At 36.6% G+C, this 15,186-nt stretch overlaps 1 protein-coding gene and 1 long non-coding RNA gene across 2 annotated transcripts in view; one reads left to right on the top strand and one right to left on the bottom strand.

The window, feature by feature from the left end:
- Positions 1-15,186, bottom strand: part of LOC106940391 (uncharacterized) — a 31,641-nt gene that overhangs the window by 732 nt on the left and 15,723 nt on the right. Inside the window, exon 2 of the long non-coding RNA XR_001423080.1 lies at positions 4,752-4,804. This is a non-coding gene — a long non-coding RNA (uncharacterized LOC106940391). The remainder of the gene's footprint in view (positions 1-4,751; positions 4,805-15,186) is intronic.
- LOC106940390 (nuclear receptor-interacting protein 2-like) overlaps positions 50-15,186 on the top strand; it is a 31,353-nt gene continuing 16,216 nt past the window's right edge. The window contains exon 1 of the mRNA XM_015023124.1: positions 50-967. Coding sequence (XP_014878610.1) covers positions 812-967 — 156 coding nt within the window. The 5' untranslated portion in view covers positions 50-811. The remainder of the gene's footprint in view (positions 968-15,186) is intronic.

The raw sequence follows: 15,186 nt of genomic DNA, 5'->3' as shown, positions 1-15,186 counted from the left end.
AATATGAGGGTTTATGTAATTTAGTAGGAAAAATCAGACTTACACATGCAACCAGCAGGGGGCAGCACTTGCTTTTAAATATCTCCCCACCTTTAAATGCGCGCTGTATTTTCACCTTCACAAGGACTCCGTAAAAAAACAAAAACAAAAAAAACATCTGTATCCTAAAGATGAAACGTTTCACATGCGTGTTTGTGCTGAACAGAGTTATGTTGTTGTTTTTCATTAAATCCGCAGCATCTTCAGCGTGTCATCGTCTAGAGGTCACGGACAAAGATTGGATGGGATATTTATAGAGTGAATGGACGGGAGAAATTGGATTCTGGTTTTAGCTGTGGCACTCAGAGGGAGGGACAGAGGAAATCAATATCTGCCAGATTGATCCTCAATGTGAGGTCAGATCCAGCTGCAAAAGCACCGCAGGAGGCATGATTTTATTTTATTTTTTAATGCATGAAAAGCTGTCTTTTTTTTCAGTAAAGTCAGGGAAGATGTGCTCCGAATGGTGAGCAAACGGAGAAATCCAAGGACGGCAGCGATGAGGGGAGGGTAGAAAAGACGCGCACAGACTTATTAGTCCCACCTTCTTCTTCTTCTCCTTCTCAGTCAGAGGGAGCAGATCTCAGAGGAAGATGCAGCTCTACATCCGAGGAGCGCTCAGGAAAAGTACATGAGAGGAGACAGGAGCAGGATTTGACCAGACAGAGGAATATCTGGTTATTTATTCTACAAAACCAGGGGACGATAAAGCAGACCGGAAACCGTGACATCCAGCCCGTCTGCTGCACAGACAGCTGCCTAGTTTGAGAGCATGAGTGAGGCGAAGAAAGGAGAGCTGGCCATCCGGGACAAAGCCATCCTGCATCAGCAGAGGCGCCTAAAACAGGCCACCCAGTTCACACACAAGGACTCGGCTGACCTGCTGCCCCTGGACGGACTCAAGAGACTCGGAACCTCCAAAGACCTGGTGAGTCCAGCGCCCAGCAGCAGAGAGGATGGAGAGGCGGAGAAGGTTTTCTCCTCAAGTTCACACCACTGGTGCTGATTAAATGCACTTTCGTTCAAATACCACCTCTAGCAGGAGTTTACGACTACGTATTAGGGCCATTATAAATAAAAAAGTAACTAGTGTGTACAATTCTGCCAAAAAAACCCTCAGATTTTCTGAGTTTGAGAAGTCAAATTTGTAAAAAATAAAGAAAAAGTAAAATAAAAAAAATAAATAAATTAAACTCAACAAGGAACTATATATATATATATATATATATATATATATATATATATATATATATATATATATATATATATTACTTTTGAAGCTCAGAAAATTCCCACGTTTTTTTTCTAGAAAATTTTGAGATTAATCTCAAAATTTCTGAGTTTGGAGTACATAGGGAAAAGGAGAAATACATTTATTTCTTCAAAAAAAAAACAAAAAAAAACCCTCAAATTTTGAGCTTGAACATTTCCAAGTTTGCTTAGAAAAAAAAGCTGAAATTTTAGGTTAAATTCAGAGCTTTCTGAAAGAAACTTGGAATTTTTCTGAGCTTCAAAATTTAAAAATAATTCTGGCAAATTTTAGGATTTTTCAAATTCAAATTTCCTGTTTTTTCTATAATATTTCAGAGATTAATCTCAAAATTTCTGAGTTTGTAGAAAACAGGAGGGAAATTCCAGCAAAATAGCCCCATCAGAAATATTCTAGAAAAAAAAAATCTGATTTCGAAAAGTCTAAAACTTAAATTTTGAGATCAATCTCAGAAATCTTTGAGTTTCATAAGACTAAAATATAATAGAAAAAAGGCTTTGAAATTTTTTTTGATTAATCTCAGAAACCCTACCATTTCAAAATTTCTGACTTTTGTTTCCTTGTGTTTTCTAGAAAATCTCAAAATTAGATTAAAGGAAAAAAAAAAAAAGGGAAATTTCTGGCAAAGTACTCTGAAATTTTTAACTTTACCTCAAATTCTCTAGAAAAAATGTTTTTTTGTTGCAGCCCTACTATAATCAGATTTATTGCTATTTTAAACAGAGTAGTGTGAACGTGTATACAGAATCTCCTTGGCGCTGATTGGCCAAGAACGGAGATACGGACGACCATGAATGTTAGCTTGTGCGGCATTGCTAACATAGGTGTTTTTTTGTTTTGTTTTTTGTTTGTTTTTTGCTAACATAGTTCCCACTCTGTGTATCAATGACTATTCACGTATATTTGTTGCTTGAACTACTAATGCAGGCACCTATGACTGCTTTTAGAGGGCTCTCAAGTATTTGCGTGTTCTTTTCTAACACTTGTATCGGTAACTAACTGTCGTGACAGTTGCTAGGGAGTTGTTATGACAACAACAAACAAGCCACATTCTCTGTATCTAAGGGCCGATCCCAAAAGCGGTGATTTTGTTGATATGTATGTCTCTGGCACTTCAGTCAGAAGTGTCATTATACTTTATTTTTGTTGGCCGAGGTTCATTTCTGCTTTCCGCTGCGCTTGCTCACCAAGATGGCGCCGGTCACTTCTGGTTCAGACTTGCAGGCCAGTACAACCTTAAGATGTTCAGAAATCATCAGTAATCTGACGCAATACAGGGGAAAGAGCAAAACAAAACTACTGTGAGGTTTTGATGCTAAATTTGGAGCCGTTTTATTGCATCTCTGCTTTGTTTGTTCATGCTTGTATGCTTATTTTGAGGGTAAGGGGGGTTTGGCAGCATTTCATTAGAAAAGTTGGTAAACTTCATGTTTTGGACGGTTTCCTGTGGTCGTTGGAAGTGAAAATATTTATTTATCTTTTTCTAACGTGAAGGAGTCACTTATTCATTAGCTTTTCTATGCCCGCTGTTTTGCATTTGTGTTTTATTTTAAAATGTAACATTTTCTGAGCAATCTCCGAGTTACCCATCATTTCTTTATCCACCAACGCTTTGAACACTTTAAGAAAAAGATGAAGAATGTTTGCAGAATTGGGATTGTCAGCGCTGGTCACAGTTCACTGCGCGTCTCACACATTTTATAGAATGAAACCCGGCCCTGCATATGAAGTCCTGACTTCCTCTTCCTAAGCCTCTGAAGTCAAGCGGTTCTTAAACTCTGGAGGAAACTTTCTGTAATAATCCCCACAATTTATTGCTCCTCTAACAGAGTTCTGGTTTAATGGCTGCGGCCCAGATTCCCCTGAGCTTTTTCAACAAGTTCCAATATGTTGCTCTGGTGTGGGGAAACTGGAAATGTCGCTCTCATGTCTGCCACATTTCAACAGACATTAACTGCAAAAAAAAAAAAAGCTCAACCGTCATTCTCATCTTCTGTAATCGGGTTTCGTTTCTCAATCAGTCTAATTATAAATATATTTACATTTCTTCCTCTTAATTTGCAGTGTTTTGGTTATAGACTTAGTTCCTGAGCCAGTCTGTGTTTAGCTAATAATATTTTTAGTTAATTCACTCTAATTACTGAATAAAATGACTCAAAAACAACAAATTTAGTGACTCCAAACTATCAAAAGACCCAGACATGACACAACAAAATTACCAAAACTGCACAGCAACAAGACAAAGAGACAACTTAGAATGAGTTTAAAGAAGAAAAAATAAATAGCAAAACGAGATAGAGAAAGAAAGGATCACGTGTAATTCCAACAAGACACAAAATGACTCAGAATTGACTAATCTCGTCAAAAAATAACTACAGACATGCCTGCAAGGACACAAGAACTTGTCAAGGTACAGAAAACACAAAATTATTTAAAAAATGACTTCCTCAAAGCTCCATTTGAGCAGGAACTGATAACAGAGCAAAATGTCTCAAGACTGAAGGCTCCTATTAGTACCAGAACAACAAGAACCCATGAAAAACACTTTAAAATAACCCAAACTAAACAATAAATTAAGCTATCATATAAATATATGTGCATAATATAAAATTTTTCTACATTGCAAAACACAAAAAAGAAAATATTGAACCAGAAACTTAGAGTTTAAGAATATTTTTCTTTTTCTCACTAAGTTGTGAAATTCCAAACTTAACCTTTAGTAACTTTTACAGCACTGTTTGTTTATACATTGATGTTAAAAATGAATTAGTGTGATTTTTGTCAAATGTTTCAGATCAAACTAATTTTAAGTATCAGAAAATAAAACCTGAGTAAATACAAAAATATATATTCTTAAAAGATGATCTAATTTATTTATGAGGAATAAATGAACAAAAACATCTTTGAAGACTTTTAGGAAAATATTCTGTGGACAAATGAGAACTTTTTGTGATTTTACATCTGAAATAAAGCTAACAGCATTTCAGAAAAGCATGGTGATGGCAGTATGATGCTCTGGGCTTACTCTTCTGCTTCAACATGTTGGATTATGCAGCAGTAGAAGTATTTTCACTTCTGAGTGGCACCAAACAGCAAAAGTTTTTTTTTTCTAGAAAATATCTGAGATTAATTTCAAATTTTCAGATTTTTTTCCTTTTTTTTTGCAAAATTTGGACTTTTGGAGCTCAGAAATTTCCATGTTCTAGAAATTTCTTAGATTTTTTTTCTCTCAAACAGAAATGTATTGTTTTTTCTAGAATTTCTGAGATTAATCTTACAATATGAGTTTTTTGGCAGGAATGTACTCCTGTTTCTTTTCTGTCTAAAATGCGCCGTCATAGATTGCTGTCAGAATAAAATGTGAGAAACGTGTTTCTCGGATCCCAGGTGATGGTAAACATTTGAAACTTCCTCCACAGCCTGATAAACTCTCTCCTCTCACCTGCAGATGATCATAATCAGTCGTTCTTGTTTCCACACCTGATCCAGGTGTTGCTGCAGAAAGGGGCGCAGAAGATTCATATCGGGACAAATGGCATGCAGCTGTCTCTGTGTTCACAAACAAATGAATAAGAGCGTTTTCAAAAATGTTTTTTTTTTTTCATTTTCACAGAACCTCCAGCTGCAAATAAAAGCCGTTTACTTTGCTCTGCACTGGGAGATAAAAAAAACAAAAAAACAAAGACTGCAAAATGCAAATCCAGGAGCTCATTATCGTTTTATGAAGCTAAGACAATTTACCTTTTTGCTTTCTTATCTCTCTATGCTCACAAAGTGCCATCTAGTACAGCTGCAGGCTCATTTAAATACAAGGCAAAAACGGCAATCAGATTTAGTCTAAACTCTGTTAAATCCAAAGAGTTTACTGTAAAAGTCGTCATTGTGGAGGAAACATAAAATTTTATTATTATAAAAACTCAAAACAAATTTCTCAGTGGATTAGGGCCAACAATCCCTGAATGATGCAAATGGAGTCGACGCAGATGGACACTTCCTGTAATTTTTTTAACAACAAAATTTCCACGGCAAGCTTAAATGTAAAATGTACAACAATTTCTTTCCTTTTTGCTTTTATTTTTATTTCATAGAAAGTCACGCCACAAACATCCAGCAACATTTTAAGCAGGGAAAGTTTGAAAATGTTTTATTTTTGTTGCTGGAAATGAACTAAAACATTTTATAGAACCAACAAAGTAGATAATAATTGGCCAAACATTAAGACAAATGTTGGTTTCATTCAAATTTAACTTACTTAATGTATAGTTGTGAAGCCAAAGGAGAAAGAATGAATTCACAATAATCACTTTTTCTCTTTGCAAAAATAATAATTTTGGCCCCTGAGAACTTTCAACTTTGGGTTTTTGACCCCCAAAAATTTACTCCACAGCAATATAGAAAATAAAATCCTGCAGATATTTCAAAATAGTGGAAGAAATGTGTTTCCAGAGGATGATGGATCAGATTATTCAGGTTTTGCTTCTTTGCCTGGTTTTCTAGATGGATCAGCAAAAGCAAATGAGGTGGATCAGCTTAACAACTGATCATCCAGAACATGTTAGTGTAGAACATTGTCTTTATTGAGGGAAAATCAAGCCATTAGCACGTCCAGACAGTCAAACAGTAGCTGTCTTAAGTTAGAGGCCTCCTCAGCCTTGCTGCAATACTGACTGCTACCAGAGATCAGCAGATTTTTGAATGACATGAAGTATTGAGCCTTGGCTTTGTGGTGAAACATGATCTAAAACGTATTCTTAGTTCACAGTAAAGAGAAATGAGAGGAAGAGTTAAATGATAAATAAATCCCATTTTTCTCTCGACTGTAATTCTGCCTGTAAAAATCACTGAAAAGCATCGCTTCCATCTGCGCTGGAGCGGCTTTCGTTCGTCTCATCTGTACAGCATAAAACATGGAGGTTACACAATAATCTGGGTCGTTCTGGGCTCAGGTGTTGAACAGATTTTTCAACCCAGCAGACAAACTCATACCCTCAGAAATCCTTGCAGCGTGTTGCATGAACAAGGCCGAATACTCTGCTCCTCCTCCCTGAATCCTTTTCTTTTCTTCCCCTCCACTGCGCTCGGGTTACAGAATTGGGTTTTGCCCTTTCAGAGCTGCTGCTGCCCCGACTTTGCAGCAGAGCATGGCTGTGGTGATGCTGAGAATGAGAGCACCTCAGGCGAAAGAGCAGCAAAACAAACCCAGCCTTACATAAGAGCTGAGCTGCAAGCAGGAACAAAATCCAGGCGACAGTAAAAATATCTAATGTATGAATTAAAGCAGTAGACATTTTCAAAGTCTAATATTGTCTTTCCTTTGAGTTAATGTTTATTTTTTTATTGTCTCATATTGCAGAAATTGTTTTAATTCAAACAGTAAGTAACAGTAAGTAACAGTTGAATTACATATTTGATGAAACCATCGCCAACCAATCAGAGCCAGGAGGCGGGACTTACTGCTGTCAATCAATCTCATGTGGCACCTCTTGCTCTCTGCTACACTACAGCTAGCATAGCCTGTTGTGACGCTAAGGCTAGTTAGCATAGCCACTGTAGATGGCAGATAAACAGTATAGATGAGTTCACCATTATCACATCGAGCAAAAATTCAGAAATTTCTGAGATTAATCTCAGAAATTTTCTTAACCCCCCCCAAAATTTCTGAGTTTCAAAAATTGAATTTTTTTTCTTTTGAATCTCAGCTTTTTTTTTTTTTTTTTTTTCAACAAATGGTCAACTTTTCAAACTTAGAATTTTCCAAGTTTTTTCTATAAAATTTCTAAGATTAATCCCTTATTTTTATTTATTTTATTATTTTATTTTTTACATCACAAAAATCACTAAATGTCAATTAAAAGAGCTATCTACAGTGGCCCTAATACGCTGCTGTTCAGACCTACAAAAAATAAAAATAACATTCTCACAATTATATTAAATACATATAAGAAGTACACAAAACACCACAACCCAGCAAACAAATGATGTCAAAATATTTTCTTGCAGACCTACACAAATATCAGCTCTAATAAAACTAGGTTTCACACTTAAAATGTGTCTAAAAAGCAGCAGATCATCAAACCTGCATGGAATAAATCAAATTATTAGTCAGAAGGAACATCCTTAAATTAAAGATTTAAAAATGTGTGAAAATTTTGTCTGTGTATTAAAAACAGACATCAGGCGACATCAAACAGCAGCTGCTTTCCATTTCAGTAAAACAGCCAAGAAATAACTAAAATAATACCAACACGCTTCACTCACTGTAGCCAAGAGTTCATATATCAGGTCATTGTCATTTCGAGGAAGAGCATCAGAAAAAAGCAAAAACAAAACCAAAAGTAATAAAATCTGCACTGATGTAAAGACATTAAGCGTCTTGCTGCTGCTGCTGTATCCATGGTTTTGCCCTACTTACTAGCTGTCCGTTTCTTCGAGTGTAACTCGGACAGATGAGTGAAACTGAAAAGTGTGTGTGTCTGCAGGTACCTGAGGCTAATTAAAAGCTACAGGTCTGGATAGATGGGAACTGGCAGCGTTTACAAACAGGAAACCACAGTGGAGACGAGTCGTTCTGCATAGAACATATACAACTAAACCAGGGATGCTACAAACGATTATTTTAGTAATCGATTAATTGATTATTCTGGCGATTAATCATATAAACAAAGGTTCACTCTACAGATTTTTCATTTTGCCACAATATTAGAAATGCATTAAAATAAACGAATAAATATTTTTAAGTAAGAAAATTTAATTTTATTGCCTAAAATGGAGTAACAACATTCCTTTGATAAGTCTGAACCAGGTGACTTAATTATAATCTGATTTACAAATCTAGACCTTTGCATGTTATTGTTTACCTAAGGAAATTTCGCGCATGCGTACAATGCTGGAGGGCAAAAAGACTATTCTTTAACATGTGATGCTTAGCCGCGCCGCATAATAATCCCGTTATCTCAATCAAACTTAGACATGTAGATATTTTTAATTTTGTGCTGTGCTTAACAGCAAAGGGAGAAACCGTTAAAGTACAACTCAAAACCACGTCTTTCTCGTTCTCTGTATCAGCGCAGCTACTGTATAGCTAGCTCGTTGTTACCGTCTCTTACTCTGCAGTTGTGGAGTCACAATGTCTGGGTTCATGAGCGCCCCCAGCGATGAGGCAAGAGAACTGCCTGCCTCACTTTGAATCTGTTCTCTGCCGTTTCTGATCCTCAGCACATGAAACACGTTACACACAGTTGGTGACAATAAAAACACAGTACATTAAATACATAAGCTAAATTATTGAAAATCAGTTAATACATTAAATGTTTTTAACCATTTTATTGGCGGCGTACAGACAGGACGAACTTGCTCTCATAGAGTGGCAGCCAGTGCAGTTAGCTAGAGGCTGCGCAATCCCAGGTGAGGCTCAGCTCACTGCTGCCTCACCGGCTTCGCTTCTGAGCATTTGAATGGGAAAATGCGAAAATTCAGCGATTTTGAAGGAAAAAAACATCAGATTTGGTTAAATTAAATGAAAAAATAGGTACATTATAGTACAAACCACAGGGTGAAAATATCTTTATAAATGATTTTACTATTATATATTATTTTTCCATATTTTCCCCTGACTGCATGTCACTGATATATATATTTATATAGTTTTTAACTTTTCTGAATGAGATTTTTTTTCCAGAAAATTGCCTTTTTTGTGTCTGTATATTCCAGTTAACAAATAACTAAATTAATTGAAAACATCAATAATCGAATAATCATGATTAATCTAAAATACAAAATGTATAATATTTGTACAGATTTGGTATAATTGCTGGTCTGAATATGTTGAGTTTTTCCAGCAAATGGCTTCCAGTCAACGATGATTAATCGTTGACTGGATCGTGATTAATCCCTTCAGCCCTAAACCAAACTAGTAAAATTTCCTCTTTGGTGCATAAATAATGAATCCAGGTAATTTGGAGATCAGAAATGAGAGCCACCACAGCAGAATTTTGCGAACTGCTTCTTTTAAAAGTAAATGTGCCCTCCAGAAGGAAACTCTGCTAACCTCCAGTGGTTCGCCTGTTCCTGCACCTAAACATGCTGCGTGAAATCGGTTCAGATGCGAGTTTTATTATTAGCTCCAGGACAATTAGGAGGCTTGGACCTGTTTCACTCCCTGTCATCTGGAGCGGTGGATGGGCGGTGACACTCCCTCAGCTGCTCCCCTCGGTACGCAGCAGGAAGACAGGAGGCTAAAAATACTCAGCAAAACAAAAACAACGCGCAAACAAACAGACGACGGCCATGTTTGTTCCCTAAGGCATACATTAACACAGCTCTGATGCAAGTTTTAATTATATTTGGTAGGAACTAAATATATTTCTCATTAAGAAGCATTTATTTGGGTTTTTGAAATATTTAACTTCAATTTCATGGATTTCTTGCAGTATCTCGAGATCTGTATAATAAAAGGTTTTTATTTCAAAATGTTAGGTAATTTAAGCATAAATGTTATTTTTACCCCCAAACTCATTTCCATGAAACTTCATATGGTACTCATTTGAGAATAATGGTGCACACACAAACTCGCTCACAAAGAGAAATCATAGAAAAGAAATAAATATTTTAAAAGAACAGAAGCTGAATTCAGGCGTCACTTTGAAAGAAAAAGAAACCCACTTGGTTTGTTGCAGTTTTGTTTCTGCGTTGTTGCTGTATAGTGGCTTTTGTTGCTGCATTGCGGCTTTTGTTGCATTTTTGTTGTTGCATTGTGGTTTTTGTTGATGTATGTTGTTGTGTTGTGGCTTTTTTATGTTTCTGTTGCTGCATTGTTGGTTTCTGTTGCGTTTTTGATTATACATTGTGGCTTTTGTTGCTGCCTTTTTGTTGGGGCATTTTCATGTGTTTTTGTTGCTGCATTGTTGGTTTTTGTTGCTGCGTTGTGGGTTATGCATTTTCTTGACAAAATGCTGCCATCACAACCGCAGCAGAAGCTTAAAATGACAATACGGGACATTCAGTGCGTCCAGCAAAGCAATTAGCATGAAGTAACCCTGCTTGTGCTCACAATCCGTTTCTAGAGTCTAATTAGATATACACAGGTTGATCTCCTGAATTAGTCATTTGTAAGTACGGACAGAGGTTTGTTCTCCTCAAACGTCCTGCATGTATTTTATTTATTTATTTTTTAACAAAGCAGCAGCAGCAGCAGCAATGGTCTCAGCTTTTCACCTTGAATCAGACTCAAAGTTTGACGTTTCCAGCTGCAGACATCTTTTTATACGCCTCACGCCAACCACAGGAAGTGGTCATGAATTATACAAATCTTATGTAAATATAATCTCAACCCAGCAGCTGGACGATGGAGTGCTTAGGAAAAATATTACTTTAGAAACTCAGAAGCGAAGGCGGGCAATTTTAATTTCATTTTCCAGGGGGCAATTTTTACAGCGAAATCACAGGAGGGACCCTGCATTTAAAACAAGACAGCATGCAGCTGTGCATAAAATGAAATAATCTTTACAAAGTGATGTTAAACACAAGCTGAACATAATTTACAAATGTTGCAGCTACGGTGTCAACCGTCACAAATCCCATAAATGTAAACAGACAGGACGCTATCTGGCCTCTTATTAGGCCCCCAACAAACTGGTTTGTTGTTTGTGCTCTAAATATCTCCATTTAAATGAAAAAAGAAGCAAGAAACTACTAGATTATAGAGAGAACAACCCCAACACAGGGTAAGTTCACACAAGGTTTGTTTCTGGAAATGGAGAGTGAAACTCTGTTCTTAGAAAATGTTAACATGTCACACCAGGACTAAAATTACCTTCAAATAGATTAAGATTCTGTTTAAATAAAAGAAACTGTTCTTTGGTTAAAGTAAAAGTCAGATTCAGGGTTCAATACAACACACTCCCCTACTGCCCCCAGGGTTGCTAGGGTAACAGGCTGGGATTAGCTGGGGTTGCTACGTAACGAGTGGAACTCTGCTGGGGTTGCTAGGTGATATGACAAATCAGGAAAATTTTTGAAATGGCTCATTTTCCAGACACCAGAAAACAAACTTATTGCCAAGAAACAAACCAGGTTTGTTTGTTTTTTCCAGGCAACTGGGTTGTTTTAAAAATGTCAATTAAAAATATATTAAACTCACTCAAATTAAGTAGTTCTGTTTGTATTTGTCCTCACTGAGCGACTGAACTGCCTTTGTGGGTTTTAAATGCATTTTTTCAAGCTTCTGTTTAAAAAGGCTTTAACAAAACAACCTTGACATTTCAACTGCTTAAAAGAAAATTAAACAAAAATCTAAAAACTGTGCAAAACGTGTTGCTTTCTCATCTTAAACAAATATCCCCCAAACTAAGTTATACTTTCTCAATCTGTCTGCACAGGGTTTTCATTACAGTTTAGTTTTATTTTGTTGCGACTTTTTGTCTACTTTATGTAGTTTTAATTTGCTTTGAGTGTTAGCTAGTTTTTATTAGATATTCGTTAAATAATGGTTTTAGCCTTTTCATACTTTGGTTATTTTTTTAGGTGCAGAATTCAAAAAGATTAAAGTATTTTGATTATTTATACATTTATCTTCAACAGAAGTTAGTATTTAAATATATATTAAATTATTGTGGAGCATCCAGTTAGCTGGTGTTTTCTCTCAAATTGCGGACGAGCCTAAATGCCACCAGGGGGGGGTTGAACTGATGTATTTTGATGGAAACTGGTGTGGAGTTAAAAAAAAAATAAAGAAATGTCACAGTTCAAAAGTCTAATAAATAGACTCAAACATGAAAACGAAGGATATTGTAATTTGAACATGTTTTAGTTTTATAAACGCACTTTAGCTTTCCATAATAATAATATCACACATCTCACAATAGCAACTAAAAATTAAAGGAAGCACAATAAATATCAAGGAAAAATAGCTGGTACAATCATCAAATACCGTTTTTATTTATGCGAGTTAAAAATGTTTTCTCAGTTTAAGTTTGTTAGTTTTATTTAACTATGATAATCTGAACCAGCGGTCGCCAAAACTGAGAAGCATTAGGTCACCACAGCGCCAAACGCAACGCTCATTAAAACGTTTGCAGTTTGGGAATCATTGACCCAAAGTATGAGCAAAAAAAATGACAGCAAATACTTCCAGGAAGCGGATCAAATAAACCCCGAAGAGCGCCGCTGGAAACCACATGAGCAGTTTATTCTGTCACCAGAGATTTAGTCGTCACAGATACGGCGGAGTGGGATGTCGGCACGTGATGAAGACACATTACGGGTTTATTATGATGAAGAAAGAGCAGGAAATGGAGGGGAAAGGAGGCGTCCTGATCGCTGCGGCGGGACGTCAGCTGCTGGAGACGTCCATCAGAATGAGAAAGAGGGCATTAGGAAGCTGATGGAGGAGAGAAATGAGTCTGCTGCTGTCAGATAATTAGTCCACATGGCAATCAGCCTCTAATCTGACTCACAGAGGGAGAGACACAGAACCAAATAGACAGAGATGAAGAGGAGGAGCAGCAGCCCTGGTGCTGAGCTGACCTGCTGGGGAGACTGGTTTGAACTGGCTGGAGCGCAGAGGTCGCCACTGGACGCACATGAGTCGAATCAGCAGCGGGACACGCAGGGACAGAAAACACAAGGACCAAAGTCGATCCCTGTTAGGCCGGATTATGATCACGAGAGGCTAGGCCAACAAAAAATGAATAAAACAAGAATAAGACCATAATATTACGAGAAATCGTACGAGAATAAAGTCGTACAAGGAGTAATAAACCCCGAGCGTTCACGATAAATTTTGTTGACAATAAATTCTCCCAGAAGTTATTGCGATAAACGATCATATTGCTGTTTTGAGACCATTTTCAAGCAATGTAATGCAAGAACAGATTTTCAGAGATTAATAAACTTTAAGAAGAGATTTTTAAATATCCAAAATAAATAAACAAAACAACAGAAATAAATAAAATGAATAATGAGTCTCTATAAACAAAACTGTCCTTCAAAAAACAGCCTAGTTGAGATCAAAACACCAGACTGACAACTTTTGTCATCCAGGTTTTGGTGGAAAAAGAGAGAAAAACAATAAATTATTCAAATGGAAATGATTGAGGTTGTTTAAATTTATCATGTGATTAATTGATTTATTGCTTATTGCGACCAACTTACAATAACTTTGCTTTAGGCTTTCCTGCAAAGAGATTTGTGGAAAAATGCCGGGTCAAGTGTAAAAATGTCACAGATCCACAGAAATGTCACCTTGTTGTGAATTAATTTCTGTCTAGCATAAATAATTTGCAGCAAAAAGACAAAAACACACGAATGAAATGTAAAAATCCTGACATAAAATCATGAAAACGTGACGCATCGGGTTTTCAGACTCTCCCTGCTCTGCACAGCCAGGTTTGCTCTGCGCATCAAGCCGCTGTTTGCGTCGCGCTGCTCTGCCATAAACACATCAGGACGGCGCGTTATTGATGCAGCTTTTCATGCTCTCAGTCTGCTAACAAACCGCCGGCTGAGCGAGGCGAGAAAATGTGCCGGAACGTCGAGATGCGTCACCGGGGAGGGAATTTGTCACACTTGACAGTTTGTGAAGAGACTCTCCACAGCTTGCAGAAAATGTGCAGAATAACTCGTTCCAAGTCTGTCACCGTTGGCCCTTTTCAGATGGCAAAATAAAAGCACAGATCTTAACAAAAGGTGATTTTTTTATGTGGATTGAATGACAACTAATGGCAAAAGAAGAGAAAAAGATTGTTTTAATGGATTAATAACTTCTTAGGCTTAGTTACCTGCAGATAATTCAATATGATGCTTTCAAAACCGCCAAAATAAGGAGCAAATTAATGAGCCATCTGCTCACTACTATCATGCTAATAATCTTCCAGCTGTTGATCATAACTCTCCATCAAGAGACATTAAATTATCTCAGAGGTAAACAACAAAACTGACGTTAGAGTCATGATCTCTGTTCTCACACGTTGCCTTGACCTGATGATATTTAAAGGTAAATAAAAACGGTGGAGAATCATCCTGGGTGGATGTTATGCAAAACTGAAAAGATGCAGAAAATTAGACCAGCTGCTTTCAGACCGACAGGAAAGCTGGGAGGCGTCACATTTCTCTGCACCTGTGATGGAGAAGAAACTGGCTTGACTGAAGAGACGGAAGGTTTTATTTTAACCTCGGATGTATTTTGGATCATGTCGAGTTGTTTAGGTCGGAAAAAGGCTGATTTTCTTTTTGGAGAAACGTTTGTGGTGATTTGAGTAAATCAGAGGCGTCAAACTCATTTTCATTCTCATTAACAAAATGCTGATACATCACTAAATCGGTATTTATTAAAATTAAAGAACATCTTTTCACATCGGTCACATTGCGATTGTCTGAAGTTCTGCAATGAAGATCACAGATTTTGTGGTGCTTATTTAGAAATATTTACAACAGATTTTTCATTAAGTAATTTGTTTGTCAAAACCAACCAATTGTAAATCAACTGACCACAAAACTTTAAGACAGTGTATTCTTTTTTTATTGGCCCAAAATGTGAAACACTAATGTTTGGAGCTACTTATAACCAAAAAATATAAATAAAAATAAGCTTTTCTGGCTTGTTTGGCTTTCTGGCAAAATAAAGTTAAAAGTACCAAGAGTTGAGTAGTAACTAGTGAGTTACTGTTAGAACAAAATACTTCTAGGAGTATTTTTTATTATGCTTTACTTGAGTAATCTTATTTATCGTACTTGAGCAAAATTTCAGAACATTCTACCTAATTAAATGAAAAAATTAACCAAAAATGTACCTGCAGTTTTTGTTTAAGTCTCACAAGTTTAAGAAAATCATATGTAAAACATTATCTTTTGGCTGATCTTGTCATTTTGTAATTATGTTA

This window comes from Poecilia latipinna, unplaced genomic scaffold (assembly GCF_001443285.1).
Source record: "Poecilia latipinna isolate Pla-1442-1.1 unplaced genomic scaffold, P_latipinna-1.0 Scaffold3208, whole genome shotgun sequence".
Classification (NCBI taxonomy): Eukaryota; Metazoa; Chordata; class Actinopteri; order Cyprinodontiformes; family Poeciliidae; genus Poecilia; species Poecilia latipinna.
This window is presented reverse-complemented; position numbering and strand designations above follow the sequence as displayed.